The sequence below is a fragment of the Falco rusticolus genome, chromosome 6 (assembly GCF_015220075.1).
Source record: "Falco rusticolus isolate bFalRus1 chromosome 6, bFalRus1.pri, whole genome shotgun sequence".
Classification (NCBI taxonomy): Eukaryota; Metazoa; Chordata; class Aves; order Falconiformes; family Falconidae; genus Falco; species Falco rusticolus.
This window is the reverse complement of record NC_051192.1, coordinates 16,094,784-16,113,415: the sequence shown is the minus strand read 5'-3', so window position 1 is coordinate 16,113,415 and position 18,632 is coordinate 16,094,784. Positions and strand designations below refer to the sequence as shown.

Genomic DNA, 18,632 nt, shown 5'->3' with positions numbered 1-18,632 from the left:
GTGTTGATAACACAGAGATGTTTTAGTTACTGCTGAGCAGCATTTGCACACAGTCAGGGTCTATTCTGCTCCTTACACTGCCCTGCCAGCAAATACGTTGGAGATGTATAAGCAGTTGGGAGGAGACACAGCCAGGACAGCTGACCCCAACTAGCCAAAGGGATGTTGTATAACACATGATGTTGTGCTCAGCAATAAAATGGGGGTGGGGTGGGGGTGGGGTGAGGGTGGTGGTGGAGTGGGGCTTCATCAGTCAGTTGGTGGTGAGCAACTGTTTTCATTTGCATCACTTGTCTTTCCTGGGTTTTATTTTTCTCTCTTGTTATTTTTTCTCTTTTCCTTACATTCTGTTGTATTAATATTTCTTTTTCATTATTACAGTGTTTTTTATCTCAACCCGTGACTTTTCTCACTTTTACCCTTCTAATTCTCTTCCTCATTCCACTGGGATGGGCAGGGAGTGAGCAGCTGTGTGGTGCTTAGTTGCCAGTTGGGGTTAAATCATGACAATATGAAATTACAGAAACTTGATTAAAAAAAAGCCTGATTAAGGGCTCTAAGCATTGTGCCTAAAGAGAAGCTGGGTTGGACAAAAAAGTTTGCTGTGTGTGACTGAATGTGAGTGATCCTGTCCTCACAGAACTCTTCTGATTGATTGCTTAGGCTCAACATCCCACCAGCTAGAAAGTGTGTCTCCAGCCAGCGCATCCCCGCTGAAGGTCTTCCTGGTGAATCCAGACCTGCCCAGGCTGCCATGTGATGTGTCTCCTTTATATTTTGACTTATCCACCATAAGATGCAGAACAAGGTATGATCCATGACTACAGTATGGGTGAGACCTTACCGGTTGTCTGGTAGGATCCTCATTTTCTTTCAGTGTCTGTACAGGCAATTTGGGAGTTGAGGGAATTCTGACGACTGCTGCTGTGGCTGCACCTCATCACCTCTGAAGCTGTGTTGCATTTATTCTTGTTTCAACTTAATGAAGCTCTAGACTACCTAGCATGAGAGTCAGTGAGGCTTCTTGGAGAGGCTAGGCTCAGATCTTCAGTGGTTTGTAGACACCTAATTCTTAGACACAAAACTCCCAAGAAAATCTTGACAGAGATTTTACCAGCTCTTTGTGTCCTTGACCTGTCCAAGGTCATAGAGAGAGGTTATGAGTAAAGCAGGAAACAAATATGGTTTCAAGCACTGGCTGGGCAATCTAAACTCCCTGTTTTCTATCCTGTCATAACTTTAAAGGAGGTTGTTTGACTACAAGATGAAGGATGTTGCAAGAGGCTGTAAGAGTGACCCTAATTGGGCTCTTCCATCTCTTACTGCTATGATTTGGCTGGGAGTTAATTCTGCTGAATGCTGTGCTGGGAAATTGTGTGCATTAAGGATGCAGCATTAATTTACAAACCAGGATCAAGATGCCCTGTAGATCCAGGCAGCCCTGGGTTATTTTAATACTAATGAATAACAATTATTGTCTGAGCATGTCTAATGAGCATGTCTGTGTTTTGCATTAATGTACAATTTGGATAGAGTTCTGTAGTAGTCCTCTCACCTTCTGCACTTAACTGTAATTTCTTGCTGTGCCTCCACATTTCTTTTAAATCTTAGTTTTAGTGTTTGGGTTCATATGTGTAAAGGTTGGGTTCACAGTATAAATTTGCTTTGCTCTATTGAAGCCTCAGTGAACCTGCTAAGACTACCCTGTGAGGGAACTGACTTTTCCTAAAAAAATAAACCCAATCTGTATAAAAATAATATAACACATTTTCTTCCACCTAGGTCTTCACCCCAGGAGGGTTCATATTACGTGGAGGTGATCTTTAAAGGACGTTTGATTAACAACCTGACTGATGCAGAGAAAGAAAATTATACTTTCAAGGTAATCACCAAGCAAATATAGAAGTGATGATAAAGAACTCAAGGCATTGAAGGGAGTCTTAACTTCAGACATAGTATCACAGCGAATAGGTTGAAATTTTCTCTCTTATATGCTGTATGTATGTTTGTATGTCAGGACAAGATGTTAGGATGTTCCTTCTGCCCCTTGAGACTGGGAGCATCAAGGTACTCATTAGTCTGGCACAGGATAGACTAGGTGACCTAAGAGGTCTTACTGAATCAAAAATCTGGGTCCAGGTAAATCTCCCTCTGCACTTAAGCCACACAGAAGACCCTGTGCTGGCTGCTTCTGGTGTTACCCTCTAAGCTGCAGGGCTGACAGCTAACAGTCTGCACTGACAGGTAGCCATGGGCAAGAATACCTCCCATGGGCACTGCTGGTTCCAGGAAAGGACATCCCTTCAGGTCTAGAACAGCTCTCCATACCTAAGATGAGCAAGATTTAGAAAGCTCAGACCTCAGCTGTGATTTCATACCTGTTGCTCCATTGTTTTGAGAGTTTGCTACTCTCCCCACCGACCCTGACCAGTATTTTCCCTTTGGCTCTCAATGTCAAAGTAACACTGTCTCGGGGGTTGTGGGGTATGGTGGTATTTGACCAGTTGAGGATGATGGTCTCAGTATCTCTTGCAGAGCAGAAACCTTAACCATGGCTGCGTGTTTTGTGATGAGGCCTGGTGTATTCAGAAGTCATATCCCACTTCTGTGCTAACTTTGAGAATCGAGCAAGAAACCCCAGCATTTTCAGTAAATTGCACATTAAAGCTGAAGAGTCATTGGGTGGTTCAGCTAGCTTAGAGAGCTGATGAAAAATCACCAGGGGATGCTGTTAATGAGGCACATTCCAAGCTAAATAAAACACAATGTGTCTCTTTGTTTTGGGACTGGGACCTGGGAGCTACGCGTATTAAAAATTAATTTTGCCTCCACATTAGATTGAAAAAGCCTGCTTCAGGCAGCAACAAGTCTGAACAGCTCGGAAGACTTGTGTCAGCTAGTGGCCCTAGCTTTCATGCTGCTTTTGGCTTCTTTCTCCACATCAGCTCTAGCTCAGGGTATGGCATGATGTTGCCTTTGCTTCTCAGAAGCGGTCATCACTGGAGGGAGTTTATGACTACCCCTTCATCTTTAACTTGACCATGAGGAGGAAGCAAGGCAAAGACTGAGCGTTGAAAGGGAACGAGGTTCAAGGAAATCTCGGGGGTGGGTGGGGTGGGGAAACCCCAATATATGCAATGGTGTCTTTGATTTGATTCAGTAAATGAGTTTTTAATTATTTATTGGACTGACAGCAGCATGTTTAAGTGCAAGTAAGAATGAGAGAGGGCTCAAAAAAAAGGTGAAGAAGCCGAGTCCAAAAAAGAGCAACGAAGTTGGTGAAGGGTCTAGACCACAAGTCTTAATGAAGAGCAGCTGAGAGAACTGGGGTTGTTTAGCTTGGAGAAAAGGAGGCTTGGGGGGACCTTATTGCTCTCTACAACTGCCTGACTGAAATAGAGGTTGGTCTCTTCTCCCAAGTAACAAGTAATAAGACAAGAGGAAATGGCCTCAAGTTGCACCGAAGGAGGTTTAATTTGGGTATTAGAAAAAATTTCTTCACCAAAAGGGTTGTCCAGCATTGGAACAGGCTGCCTAGGAAAGTGGTTGAGTCACCATCCCTGGAGGTATTTAAAAGATGTGTAGACTTGGCACTTCGGGACATGGTTTAGTGGTGGACTCGGTAGTCCTGAGGTAATGATTGGACTCTGTGATATTAAAGGTCTTTTCCAAACTAAACAATCCTGTGATTCTAAATAGCATGTTCCAAGTTATTTATTTATTCATAGAGCTGTAGTTCAAAAGCGCACCTTCCCTTTCTGTAACTCTGATTGTGGCTTTCTCAAGATTTCCAGCTCTTTTTCATTGCCTGTCCAGGTACTTCCCCTCTGACACCAAACCACACTGTCCCAGCTATGTCAGCGTGTTACAAGATGATATGCAGCTAACCCAGCACTGGATAATACCCAGTGTGCTGGAGACAATTCCTTATCCACAGCAAGAATTTTAAAAACACTTCCAAAGAGCTTCACTGCCTTTGTATTTTCTGTAGTCCTGGGATCCATATGCTCAGTTTGGACATAAGGCACTTTTTAGCTGCTGAAGCCATCCATTTATTTGTCCTCTTTGGTTTGTCATCTTCCAGGGAGGGACAAGGACATTTACAGAATATGCTGGTTCCATGCGAGTTAACCCTGTGTGGAGGATGTGTGCCTCTGGCCACTTCAGAGATGAGTAGTGCTCCCACATGCTTAGCCATTTGAATAGGATTGCTGTCAATGCAAGCAAAAATTTTCTAGAGTAATTTTGATTAAAAGAAGTCTCTCAGGTTTTAAAGCCAACTGGAAAAAAGAGGCAAAGGGCTGTTCTACTTGCAGATGCTTTGGCTGCATGTTCCAGGTCAGGTCTGTGTCTCAGCTGCTTTGGGAGGCTGATGATGACTTTCCTGTACTTGGAAAGTATCCCTGTGTGTTCCCCATCTTCTGAAGGCTTGCTCCAAAGCACAATCTCTGCTCCTTCTTGGATTCTGTTTAAGTCAAAAATAGTACCCCATAGCAGATTTCCAGTATTTCCTTTGCTGTTCCCTCAGAGGCCAAGTTAGTGCTTTCACCAAAACACCTCTGACGCATTAAGATGGACCAATGCAAGCTTTTTCTTTGCTACATTGCTTTAGGGTACCCAACAAGTTTGCTGAAGGCTAACTGAAGTATTTTACTTTGTGACTTAGAAATAGTTTTGAAGAGTATACTATTGGGAAGAAAAATGGTGCCATAATGCAAGATAAAATGGAGGTCTTGACTTCAGATAAAGCATAGCTTAGAAATTTTATTGTGTATTAAACTGTATCTTCTGGAACTGACTCAAACCAGGGGGGACAATCTGGGCACAAAAGGGGATGTAAAAATAGCAATAAGCTGCTCTGAATGCAGAGCGGGCAAGAAGAGTGTATGTGTACTTACTCCCTTCTCAGAGCAGGACTCTGCCTCAAAGATGAAATCTGAAGTGTAAATCTCTGAAATGCTGTTGCCAACCATGTTGTAAGCAATATGTAATCAGATCTTGTTGGACTGCTGCGAAAATGACTGCCATTTAACAACAAATTTCTCTTTGCAGTTCTCTGCTGCGCAGACGCCTGTGGTTTACCAAATTAGTCCACCATCTGGCATCCCAGGTACGGGACCTTTGTTTAAGCTGGAGCCCACTTTAATTATTATTTGATGTTCCATACATTACCCTTATGAGGGATCAGTCTTACTGGGGATTAAAACGGGCACCTCCAGAAATTAATGTCCAAGCCCATGCTGAACACAAAAATGGGTTTGCATAAGGGGAGAGAGTTGGCAGTGCTGGGTACATGAGAAGTGGGTAACACGCAATGACCAGGTTATTTGGTACTTGGCTTGGGCAGCCCAACTCTGCCTGAGTAGAGAGATGTTGCTCAGGAGGTGGACAGGTCTAATCAGTCTCAGCTCTTGAGTTGTCTGCCCTTAGTTATTTAGTAGTAGTTTCAAGAATTACCTATCGGGTGATGATATTGCAATACCATATAGACCTTTTGGTTATTGGGGCTTTAGATCAGACTTTAAAGTTACATGAGAAGACAGGAGTTGGTTTTGGTCTGAATGTTTAGCTGTTTCCCCCCTATTTCTAGTCTATTTATATTTGCAGGCTTGTTTAGAGAAAATTCAAATGCTGATTTCCAGTGTCAAGATTAATCAAAACATTTTGGTGTCAAGAGTGCAGAAAGGTACCTGGATGATTAGATCACAGAGATGCTCCTAAATCTAGATTCTTATGCCTTGCTTTAGAGTGCCTGTATGGAGGTTTCTATGTGTTCGCTGGAGGTTTGACCTCCCAGTGTAGTCAGTGAAGAATGAGAGTAATGCTACATGTCTAGTGCTATTTGAGTTGTCCTGGAGCATGAAGGACCTGCATGGAGCAGGTAGATATGATGCAGAACCGGGAAGACTCATTCCCTTCTGGAGTCACAGTGGGAGGATAAGGTGCCCCAAATTTTTGACGGCTCTGTGTGTGTAACTGAACGAAGTTGTCACCTAGTGTTGTCAAGGGAGTATTGGCAGTGATTCAGCTGGCCACATCTATGCTGAGGTCCTCCTTTAGACCTTGACCCTTTCTATGGTACCAATCATGCCATTTTGGTTGCCTTATGAGGTTCTACAGTAGAATTTGGATAGAATGTGGGGTTTAGCTCACAAAAGAGTTGAGCAAAATGTCTTCTCAGTACAAGTATTAAAGATCTGCTTTAAATTCAGGAATCAATTTTTTTTTTTTTTTTTTGTGGGAAACAAAGGTGTGTGTTTTGGGAAAAGTGAATTAAGTGCAAAGTCACCTTGAACTGTGGTAGAAGCTGAGAGCAGCCATCAGTGCAGCCAGTTACGCACCTCCGCAAAATTCACAAAGACCAAGAACAACTTCTGTTTGCCTCACAAAATCTGCAAATAAATTCTCTGCTTCTAAGACTCCAATTTCAATTTCTTTTTAAACAGGAAATTTAATACAGATTTATGGGAAAACAATTTCTGGAAGATATGAGACGCTGGACTTCAATGTGGATTATATTGATGGGTAATTATATACAGGCAGCTATCTGACCCCGTCCCTTTAAATTGGCATTTCTTCCATCAGCCTCCTTGACAGCAATAAATTGCAACCAGTTGGCCCAGAATTGCCATTTACTTCCTTTGTGGTTTATTGCAGCTCATGAGTTGGGCTCCAGCAAACTTTGTTAATCTAATTGCAACTGGTCCATTAAGCTAGTTGGTTTGTTTACTGGCAGCACAGTCAATCACAGCTCAGTGTGAATTGTACTGTAATTGCGCCTGGTTGCTGTAGATTTTATTTTGGCTAGCAAATTAAAACTTAACTAATTAAAATAATGTCAGAATCTAAAAGTTAAATAAATTTTCCCTTCCATTAGCGTTTTCAGAAAAACTATTAGTTTGAAGCAGATGCTCTGGTGAGTCAGAAGACAAAGCAGAATTTGAGACAAAAGGCTTTGTTGTTCACTACTTTAAACACTCTCTGGTCACTTCCTTGTGCTCAAGAAAGGTTTGATTTTTATTTTCTGCTGCTTCTATGGTTACATGCAACTGAGCAAAGAAGGTAGATTTTACAAAAAGTCAGGACAGCAGCACTTTAAGTATAGTGAATACAAAATGAGCATGAATGCTGACCTGCTGTCTGTCATATGTATTTACATAGTATGGAAGTGTTCTCAGATACTGCCAAGTTGTGATTTCCTTGCACTTGTGTCAATGGCAGGGAAGAACTAATCCCAGGTGATTGTTGTAAAGAATGAACTATAAATCTATAGTTACTCTGTTGGTATTTTGAGGATCATTTCAGCAGACCAGGGAAGGTGTGTAATCTCAGCAGTTCAAAATTTTAATTGCAGCCTCAGATATTTGACCACTAGATGCTTTTTAATGCCTTCTCAGGCTGAATGGAAATGTCCCATGCTAAGTAATTAAATTCTCTGCTAGTGTGAATGAAAGCACAGTGCAGATTCCTGCCATAGCAGCTGCACCCATTTTTCAGCCCTACATTTTTGTTCACTGGATGCATATTAGCATCCTTTGTTCAATATTAATTATTGTTTTACCTGCCTCTAGTGGAACTGTGAAACCTTTGATCAGTGGGAAGAAAGGCTGGTCTGTCTGACTGCAGGTTGGACGTGCCTGCATGCTCCATTGCTAAATTACTCATTTACAGCTTAAACTCACTGTTGCCAAAAAGGAAATGGCATCAAAATCTTAACATACCAGACAGGTTCACATTGTAGCTTCACATGAATACTTTGCCCATTTTTGGTGTGTTAGTAAATACGTACCAGGTGGGGACTTGGACTAGACCAAAGCAGTCTGTCACGCAGTCACACTGATTCAGTATTTGGAGAGAAAAAGAGAACAGTGTTTTATACTTTCAAGTGTGTTCTGCACCCTTTTCCATGCTTTGTACGGGACGCAACAGCCCAGTGATGCTGAACCAAACATTTTGCAGCACTGAATTTGTTTCTGTTCATCCTTAAAAGGAAAGGTATCTCAATATCAGCAAGCTGTATTAACAAAAGCAAACTCTATTATTAAAACCTCATAAAACTACACTCTGAAACATGGATCATAGCAAAGTCCTTGCGTTAGAGGTTTTGATTACGTATTTTCCTTAATTGCCTATTAGTTCTCAAATAATCTTTGCCAACCTTTGCTTATTATGCTAACTACTGTGAATTTATTGGTCCCACCTGATTCCTCCTCTCCAGTGGAAGTTGTTCCTTGCCATAGTGGTTTTTTACAGTGGGGATACTTGAATTTTCTGTTAGGAGCTTGGATGATTTTTAGCAGAGGGTGTTTATAGTGTTTTTCCTCAATGAAACAAAGACATGACTGAGCTGCATCTTGAAGCAGTATGGCTGTACAAGCACTTGTGCTGCCTGCTGCTTCTGGAATGTAGGGGTGGGTTTAATCCTCCTGGAGCTCAGACTTCCAACCCTTCTCTGCAGGGAGGAGATATCCAGCGATTCAGGGCTGGCACGGGTGTCTTGAAGATGGCCATGTCATAATCTTTACAAAGGTGCAGTTCTCGCAGTATGTGGGTAATATACTTTGCAAGTGAAAAGATAAGAGGTTAGGGCTTGTCCAGTTTTCTAGAAGGTTAATACATGCTAGATACAAGTGAGGGGGAATTCCTGTCCCATTTGAAAATATTGGCTGCTGATTTTGACAGGATCAGGTTTTTATCTGTGAAGCTCTATGTCACATCATATCTTATCATTTCTGTTTATTTTTTGCCTAGGCCAGCTATCCTTATGGCAGAAGGAGATGGATGGACCAGTCTCTGCTCTTTTGCTGACAGGCGAGCTGGGAGCATGTCAGTTCTTGGCTTGCTTTTTGGTATAAGGGCTCGGCATGTCTTGTGCACAAAAAAAGTTCTTAACTTTTGGAGAAGCTCTTCTGCTTTGGCTTTAGGTGGAGACAGACCATGAGGAGTTGATCCTACGGTCTGTGACTGGGGTACAGGAGGGCTGTTGGTTCTCTGTGGCTCTAGCTATAACCAGGCAGGGCCATGGGTTGTCCTCTGTCCTGGAGATGATATGCTATGTCCTGGCCACATCTATTCTGTTCAGCTCTTTAGACTTCAAAACAGGGTAGCCATTTAAAAGCTGCTTATTGACCTTGGTCAATATGTTGTCTTCAGTCATATATAGACGCTAATTTTGAAAGGTGAATTAGCTGACCTGAACCCAAACTGGGCAAGCAGAGCTCTTAAAATTTAACAGTGTAAGTAGACAGGCTCTGGTGCCTGGGCCCTGGCACTGCTCATGTACCCTTGTGTCCCCATCATGTATTAACGTATCCTTGTCTCCTGAAAGTTGCAAGAGACCCTTTATGCTGCTAGCTCTTGCACCCTGTTGAATTACACAAAAAGCCATGGGCTCTGCGGCAGCGTTTCTTTTATGAATGGTTAAATTCTCAGCCTGTGAGCCATGGAGAAGGGGGAGGCTGTTTTTACAGGGAACCAGGGGGAAACCTGCCCCCACAGAAGGTCACTGCTAAGGCTGCTGGGGTCCTCAGTGAACCTTCTAATAGCACTGCAAAATTCCTCCTGGCTCCCAGAAGAGGGACTTATATGAAAATCTGAGTTGATGATGAGATCTGCATCATTCTGTGGCTCCAGAAGGTTGGTGTAATGCCAGTTTAATTGCTACTTGTTCCTTCTTACAGAGCAGGGACATGTAGAGGGGAGATACTTTTGTCTTCCTCTTCACCCTCACCCTGTGCCCAGACTTGTCTTTGCTCAGTTTTTATTTCAAATGAGGGTTCTGAAGGTCAGCAGCAGAATCAGCTTCTAGAAACAAGGGTAAAGGAGCCAAACTGGACCAGTGTGTATTGTTGGGAGGCATTCTCTGAAGCTGCTGAACTCTTGATCATCGGTGGGGAGATGGGTTGTTCCTTTGCCATCTCACGTATTTCACCCCGTTGTTTCTAAAAGGAGGCAAGCATGACTAGCTCAGATGTATAAGCCCACATCTTTTCTTGGTTAGATGATTCTCACTGTATTTTGCTCTTTTTGTTCCCAAGGCTTAGCAAAGTCCTTTGTCTCTTCACAGCTACCCTATTCAGGCAGAAGATGGACTGGGGACCTTGCAGTGCCGGGTGGAAGGGAACCACATAGGTTGGTGAAAAGTGGGGAAAATCATGGGTTTCTGTTATTCCTGCAACTCCGGAAGGTAGAGGAAGGGTGTCAAGCATCCGTTTCTGCTCTGTCTCCAAAGTTAGGAATGGTGTTCAGGGCTGAGTTCACATAAGCTGCTTCAGATCAAAGCTTACCAGTCTTCAACGTAGACACTGCTGTGATTTTATGTCCTCTGCAGTCTTGGAGAAAATGAAATGCTCAAGTGAAACCATGATGTGATGTGGACATTGCTGACAGCACCGGTGTGATCTGGGGTCTTTGCTCAGTTTACTGTTTTACTTTAATCCCTCTTGTATGTGGTGGACCTTCCCTTTGCTGCTTTATTAGAGGAATAAATTGGATGCTCCCTTCTATTCACAATCTATCTTGTAGCAGGTTGGACGCCTTTCATTGTTCCTTGCTTCCAGGCAGCCTGAAGAAGCTTCTGATTTCTTTTGGAGGCTTTGAGCAGCAATCTTCCCACTTGGGGAAGATGATTAGAGATATATAAACCAGAAATCGATATTTAGCTTTCATGTAGACACTGATGGCTCAGTACAATAGCCTGAGCTTTAAAGGTATCTTGGATTATCCAGCAGTTCTCCAGTGGGGTGTCAGAGCTAATGAAGGTCTTGAAAGAGGTCTGTACCTTCCTAGCATGGCAGGTGAGGTCAGATAGGATCCACAGGGTCTAAGATGACCCAAAGGGCTTATGATTAGGCAACCAAATCCTGCTTCTGAGGTTTGGTTTGCAGGTTCAGATATATAACTATGTATCTACATACAGTGTCTACCTACGAACTAAGGCTCTAAGCTTCCTAAGTTGATATTTGGTTCAGTTCCTGCACACATACTCTGCTGAAATCAACACAGTTATACTGTTGCAAGGAGAGTGTAAGGAAGAGGAGAATCAGTCCTAGGATACCTGGATAAGGTTTGGCAGGATGAACTCTTCATGAAGCCCTCCACACTTCTGCCATAATGCATATTACTTTTCTCTCCTCCAGGGTCCCACAATGTTAGCTTCTCGGTGTTTAACAAAGGAAAGTGAGTAAAAATCCTTTTCTCTCTTTTTCTGTTGTTTCATATGGAGGCACAGCTGCATATGAGTCTAGGATAAGTGCATGATGTTTTTGCTGAACCTTGTGTTTCATTGCTTAGAAATGAGGTTTTGCTATCTTGAGAGGATGGTCATCAGATTGGGAATGAAAAGGCAGAATGTTTCTGCCCCAAGCGTCTCTGCTTTTGGGATTTAATACTTTAGATTCAGTGCCTGAAGCATAAGTTATCTGTTAAACCTAGCCGAATAAAATCCTGTCACCACGCTTTTAACTCTTCATCCAAATGGGAAAGAACTTAGCCATAATAGCAGGTGAAAATGATACTGTCAAAACCATACTTTAATATGGGACAGTACTTCTAAGAAAGAATTTCAGCTGTTAATGGAGTCTCATAAATTTATGCCTCCACGTGCTGGTCAAGGGTGATGCTGTTCCTTGTAGAAATGTTCCACTGTTCCTCTGGAGAGCAACTGTCTAGTTCTGCCAAAAGAAGGTCTACTTAAGTTAAATGGCCAATGTTCTCTGAGGCATTTTCTCTCTCTTGCAGGTCAGCAGTACACAAAGATGCTTGGCTCATCAGTGCCAAACAGGAACTTTTCCTGTATCAAACGTATTCAGGTATTGCACTGATCCACCTCACCGGCTGCACTGTCTTTGGCAACCCAAGCGTGGTCTAAGACAAGACCTCTCACTGTTGCCTTTCCCAAAGGCCTAATCCTGTTGTGTCCTCGTTTTGAGTGTGCCACTCCCCTGGTATGGGCTTGACTAAACAAAAAGCTGCAGATGAAAAATTTCAAGATGATGTGCTAAGGCTGGATGTGCTGCCATGGGCTACATTCTACATCCCCAGTGAGTTAGTGCTCCTCTCGGGCAGGGATATGTTTGAACTCTGTTTTGAACAGCCTAACCTGAGACAGTCAGCTACAGGAAAGCCATATGGCAGGGAATGACATTGCTTTATTGTTGGTCCTTTTCCTGTCAGATCAGTTGTAGGCTCGAGATGTTGCATCTAGAGAAACTTTTCCCCCCTTAAATCATGCTGCATTTGGTAAGGTTGAGATCTTAGAAGTGCAGACCTTAGGATGAGATAGATCCCACATCAACTATCAGGAGGAGATAGTGTTCAGCTTTTCCAAAAATTGAGTTCTGGATAAATGGTGAATGGCAGGTTACTACACCACTAATTAAAAAAAACAAACAAAAAAAACCCCACAAAAAAAATAAGGTACATTAACAATAACAACCTCCTTGTGACACTTCCAGCTATATTGTAGACAGCAGACAATGAAGTTCTGAGCACCCACGCAGGATTATGGTCATAGGCAATCACTGTCAGAGGTTCAGCAAGGCTGTATGCCCTACAGCCAAAGCAGAAGTAGGGTACCAGGGGCTGCAGAGCACTGGGCAACTGTTGACCTTAGAGGTTGTATAAAGCGGAAAGATCGCTTGGTTAACCTGCACAGGTCCTCAGCAGGGTCTCATCAGTTTTTTCCATTAAGTTGGCTGAAATTAATGTGATGAATGTATTAGTTCCTTATGGGCTGAATCTGAGACGCTTGTTTTTTTTAAAAGAAAGTAGCTAAGATGTACCTCTGTTATATATATTGTTTATAGCATACAGCTTGTCGCCTATAAATTCAAAGTGCTTTGTAAAGGAGGGTGATTTTGTGTCCTTATTTACAAACTGAGGCACAGTAAAATGAACTAACCCTGCGTGAAGCTAGCTGTTGACAGAGCACCAGCAGAAACAAGATCTGCTGGATCTATCCAGTAGACTGTACTGTGCTAGCCAGTAGTCGATATTGTAGAAGTAAGGTTTAAATACCAGAGGAATTAACAAAAATTATATAGATGTAGACCAATGTCCCTTATCTTTTTTGCTAGTCTTTTTTTCAGTACTATAGAAGTACAATTGGTTGGTTAAACTATGACATTCGAGTGTAAGGTGGGTAAATGTCATTAAATAGAAAAACAGGTTTCCAGTGTGGAAGGGCATGATTATAACAGAGATAAAATCCTGAAAGATTCTCACGGTCACAATGTGGACGCTCCTTTGTCAGGTGTTCAGCTCCCTCTATTTGTCCCTGAAGCCTAAGGGATGATTGGAAAGCGTGGTAACATCTAAGCCTACAGGCTAAATTGAGAAGTGAGTCAGAGAAGGTCAAAAGGATTAAAAGTTTCACTTCCACTTTTTTTATTTGCAGAGCTCCTCAATAGCACAGAATATAACAATTTGTGATCTGAGCATGACAGATTTAGTCACTGCTAAATAACAGTCCAAGCAGTACAGTATTTCTCCTGTCATGCGGCCAAGTTACCCATGTTGTTACCTGGTGTAATCCCAGCGTCTGCCAAAAACCCCATAAAGGATCAGTGAGATGCTGGTTTCATTTACAAGAGTCTGTGGTGCTGGAAACACTGCAAGTGCACTGCTGACTTCAACCGAAATAGGGCAGGGATTAACTTTTCCAACACTGGCTTTTAGATTTCCCTTTTTCCTTCCTCTGCAGAGATAGCCTCTGTGTTCCCAGCTGGTGGGAGCCTTGGAGGAGGCACTGATCTTACTGTCACGGGGGATTTCTTTGAGGAGCCGGTGCAGGTCACTGCTGCAGGTAAGAGGACAGATGTGTGACATACATATATATTATTTTTTTTCCCCCAATAAAGTTGGTCATGATCCTGACCACAAAACCCAACTGATGTTCATGGATACCAGTGTGGGAGCTGTAGGACTCACCATTGGGAAGGTCCTGTTATTCTGACTGTGGACATGACCCGTTTTGCTTGCCTGATAGTAAAAGCCAAGGCTTTTAGCAAAGTGTTGACCTCTTTCAGAAACAAGATAGAAACACAGCTGAGCTGGAGCATGAACCCAAGTTTCTCACACAGCACATTTGTCTCCTTTTTCCACTGCCAGGTGTCCCCTGCAAAGTCAAGCATGTCTCTCCCCAGCAAATCAAATGCACCACTGAGCTCATTGGCCAGGACAGGAGGCTTGGTGCCCCCCAACCAGGTACAGTATTCAGATGACTGAAGGTCCAAAGAAGCAAACACATAGAAATGGAGGGCAGAAATCATTTGGTGATGAATGCAGTCAAGAAATGGGGCTTTCCAGAATGCTGTCTGCTTCAATGTCAAGCCAGTTTCTCCTAGGTTTGATAGGGAGGAGGACCACAAAAATGATCAGAGGGCTGGAACACCTCTGCCATGAGAAAAGGCTGAGAGAGTTGGGGTGGTTCAGCCTGGAGAAGAGAAGGCTCCAGGGAGACCTTATTGCAGCCTTCTCAGTACTTAAAGGGGGCTTATAAGAAAGATAGGGACAAATGTTTCAGCAGGGCATGTAGCGATTGGACAAGGGGGAATGTTTTTATACTGAAAAGAGGGGAGATCCAAACTAGATATGAGGAAAAAATTACTGATGATGAGAGTGGTGAGACACTGGCACAGAGAGGGGGGAGATGCCTCATCCCTGGGAACATTCGAGGCCAGGTTGGACAGGGCTCTGAGCAACCTGATCTAGTTGAAGATGTCCCTGCTCATAGCAGGGGTGGTGGTCTGGATGATCTTTAAGGTCCCTTCCAACTTAAACCATCCCGTGATTCTATATAGCAAGGAAAGGCAAGGTGGAGAGCTCAGCCCGCCACTTGCAGATGGGTGATTCTGGGAGGAAGGTCAGCCTGGTTTGTAGGGCTGTGGAAAACGAGGGGAGAAAAGTATGGATAATATTTAGAGGAAGGATAGCTGAACTAGAGCTACTGCAGAGGCTTCTGGGGACACTGCTTGAGTGGAGCATTGCAGTAGGAAACTATTGTGCATACAATGAATCTTAGCTCATTTTGACTGTGGGTTGTCTCAGTAACTTTTCCTATAAGAGTAGATGTGAGCTTGGGTGGATGCTCTGCTCTCTGTAGATTTTTTTGTATTTTCTTGTAGAGAATTTCAAGGTAGAACGAATCCCCTAAAGTGAGATCTGTGTTCTGCCCTGGACTGCAAAAAAGACCCACAAAGAGAGCCAATTTATTAAAATTTTCTGTTCTGGCCTGCCTCCTTACACAACTGATTCTAGTACATGCTATGGGAGTTTTGTTGGCTGCTACTGAGAATGCTTTTGTTTTAACTTTCTAGGAAACAGAGGGCTTCTCTTTGAAGTCTGGGATGATGCCTCTGATCTGACAGAAGCAGGTCCTGGATATAGATGGCAGTTTGTACCTAATGCGAGTTCCTCAGTAAGACTTCTGTCTGGGGCAAAGAAGTCCTTCAGGTACTTAGTGATCTTAAAAAGAGATGAAGCCATGGCAATCGCCTTTAGTGGTGTAAGGTGTAGCAATAACATCTGACAGCTCTTTATAGCAGAGCCTTGCTGCATAGCTCCTATAAATCAAAGCAAACCCTCTGCTCTGAGGTCCTTTTGAAGCTCAAAATGTGCAGTGAAGTGTTTTATTTTTCCTTCTCTTACTTTCACTCAGTATTTCTACTCTACCTGGCCTAGATGTGCCGAAGTGCTGCAAAAAAAATAGCTACAGAGGTAGAAGGAACTCCAGTTAAAGGCTGTGTTGGGCTGGAGCTCTGGTCAGATGTGGAGCACCAGATCCTCAGCTGGTGTTGGCAGCTGCAGCACAGGTGGAGTTAATGGAAATAAATTTGCACCAAGCTGAGACAGTATCTGAGTCTTGTTGGTGTCCATTGCATCTTCAGATGCAGCCTTGAAAAGCTGTGCAATATGCAAGAATGCTTTCATTTTTCTATCACTTCTCTGTTTTTCTCAGTTGATCTTGTGTGTAATGTTGACCCTTTACCTGCCTGTTTGGGATTAAGACTGCTTGAGAAGAAATACACAAAAATGTGACCAACAGCAAAGCTATACTCATTTTCATGAGGCTGTCTTTTCCTTTTTGAACACTTCTGTAAAGCATAAATGACACTTAATGGGAAAATGGGTCGTCCTGAGGTTCCTTCAGTTTTAAAAGCTGAGATTTTGTTATAACTTGGTCTCACAGTCTCGTTAGACAGTGTACATGTGAAGGTGTGGTGTGGGGCTGGATTTTTTTGCAGTAACTTTTTTGTATATTAAGGTGGTTCTGTTTTTTCTTAGCTCCAGGCTTCGTGGATTTTTTGTGGCTCCTCAGACCAACAATTACACCTTCTGGATTCAGGCAGATAGCCAGGCATCTCTCTATTTAAGTTTATCCCAGGATCCAGAACATAAGGTATTACTTTTGGCAGAGAAAAAATAAGATCAGGATAGGAAATGGTTTTAAGGAAGGTCGTAACAAGTGGGATTTCTCCCAGAGTGAATTGACTTATTGGCCCTTGTGATGAATCTGTTGCAAAGTGCAATCTGTATGATTATATTTGATTGGCCCCATCAGCTGCTCAGCTTGTGGAAAAACTCACTCTTCCAACCAGTCTTTGAATGACTTTTTCAGAAGACCTTTTCATTAGTTCAGCACATCACCACCACTAACAATCTGTGCAAGGGGACCTGGAGGCTTGCTGTTTGACTTCCTCAGTTTACTTCCTTTTTTGCCTGTTAAAATTTTGCCCTCTGAAAACATTGGTCCTTTCCTTTGTAAAGCTGAGAGGATGTTATAAATGAAGTTGATCTATTTCTCTGGGTTATTCTTAAACCTAGTAACTTAACAGGGCTAGAAGCAATATAAAGGACTTTTCTATTAAAAAAAAAAGGGGAAAAAACCCCACCATCTCTCATGCTGCTAATGGTAAATGTACTACATCTCAGAAGGCTGTAGGCAATTCTTTTGTATTTGCAGGACATGTGATGTAGAACTGAAGAGTTCCCCATGCAACTTCTCATGGATGACTTGTTAAGGCTAGGGTTAGCTATAAAAATTATCTTTATGATACTGAAGCCTAAACCAGAGCTCTTTGAGATGATGGCTTTTCCCTGTATAGTAGGAAGGAATGTGTCAACCATCAATGCGCTGCTATCGGCACAAGTCTGTTTTTTTGGAGAGTGGTATTGGACAATGTGTCTTTTGACACCGGAGAAATGTCTTTGATTTGGTCGTTCTGGACACAGGTGAGGATAGCTTCTCTCCCTGCCGGCAATTCAGAGTGGTCTGAGAACTGGGTGAAGAGCTGGAGTGAGCGTTGGCAGCCAAAATCCCAGAAATTTGAGCTAACTGCTGGTTCGAAGTACTACCTGGAAGCGCTGCATCATGGAAAGGCACCCAGCAATGGGATGAGAGTCGGAGTCCAAATACATAACACGTGGCTGAATCCTCACGTGGTGAACAACTACTACATCGAGAGACATGAAATTCGGGCTCACGCCTTGCATCTTCCAGACATGCAGGTCAGTGCTGCATGCTTGCTTGACCCTGGGAGCTGGAGCAGCCCTGATTCAGTTGACAGGGATGGCAGCAAATCCTGATTGTAAAGGTCTTGTCTGCACTAGACCTGAAAGTGTGTTCCCACAGTGTTTTTAATTTGATGAGACAGTTGATGAGAATAGCATCATGAGCTGAAGGTCTTCATGGTTTTTACAAACATTGGTGGGCTCTGTAAACCCTATGGTTACATTATTACCTGCTTGCGTGTTAAAGCGTAAACAATGCTGACTCCCTTCAGGTTTTATCTCACTCATTAAGGCCTCACCTTGTTAACTAATGCAAATTAGTACGAGTTTGGAATAGTTTTTATTTCCCCTCCTCTGTGACAGCACACTCTGTGTGTGTTACCTGGTCACCCAGATGCTGCAATCAGACAATAGAAGCTTTCAGCCTGATGAAGTGCTCAGCAATGATGGAAGTTTTTCCTGGTGGTTAAATCCCACAGCTGTGGGTCAGGAGCTTTAGGGGCCGTTTGTGGCGGTGTGTCTGCACAGGTCATGTACCCCTTGCACTCCTGTTAATCTAAGAACAGAAGCCCAAGGCTTGTGTCAGGAGAGACCATGGAGGACAAGAGCAGTTTAAGAGTAGCTGAAGGGACTCTTGATTTACAGAGGCTTAAAAAGGAAAAATACAGGCCATAAAATCTTCCTTAGTAGAAGACATCAGGTATCAGCCTGTGCGTCTCATGCAGTTTGTACCTGTTTTCATTTATTTATTTGCTTATTTGCTTGCCAGATGTTGACTGTGTCTGGTACAGGGTATTTCAGTATCTCCTGGAATAACTCATTGCGCAGAATGATGCCCACAAATGCTACGGCTCGCCAGGTAGGTGTCGTGAAACACAGATACCCAGTCCTCTGCTGGGGTGTAATTGATGGAGCTCTGGTCCTTGACGGCAGTTAAGCACTTGTCCCAGAAGCTGAGATAAATTTTATATGATGAAGGGGTGATTTTTGTTACTGTGACTGTCTCGCAGTGACATTTTTGGAAAGACTGACTCCCAGGTACATGTTAAGCATAACACAGCATCTTTTCTTGGCCTGTCATGTCTGCAATGAAGTATGCGGTGTCTTCAGATACCAGAATC

The 18,632-nt window shown here is 43.0% G+C and overlaps 1 protein-coding gene across 4 annotated transcripts in view; it reads left to right on the top strand.

Moving 5' to 3' along the window:
• PKHD1 (PKHD1 ciliary IPT domain containing fibrocystin/polyductin) overlaps positions 1-18,632 on the top strand; it is a 278,509-nt gene that overhangs the window by 11,869 nt on the left and 248,008 nt on the right. For all 4 annotated transcript variants that reach the window (XM_037391751.1, XM_037391752.1, XM_037391750.1 and 1 more), the window contains 14 exons: positions 664-808; positions 1,783-1,882; positions 5,053-5,110; positions 6,447-6,525; positions 8,752-8,826; positions 10,067-10,131; positions 11,139-11,178; positions 11,740-11,810; positions 13,703-13,804; positions 14,110-14,205; positions 15,318-15,453; positions 16,285-16,399; positions 17,233-17,508; positions 18,281-18,370. In XM_037391751.1, the coding sequence (XP_037247648.1) occupies positions 664-808; positions 1,783-1,882; positions 5,053-5,110; positions 6,447-6,525; positions 8,752-8,826; positions 10,067-10,131; positions 11,139-11,178; positions 11,740-11,810; positions 13,703-13,804; positions 14,110-14,205; positions 15,318-15,453; positions 16,285-16,399; positions 17,233-17,508; positions 18,281-18,370 (1,448 nt within the window). The remainder of the gene's footprint in view (positions 1-663; positions 809-1,782; positions 1,883-5,052; positions 5,111-6,446; positions 6,526-8,751; positions 8,827-10,066; positions 10,132-11,138; positions 11,179-11,739; positions 11,811-13,702; positions 13,805-14,109; positions 14,206-15,317; positions 15,454-16,284; positions 16,400-17,232; positions 17,509-18,280; positions 18,371-18,632) is intronic.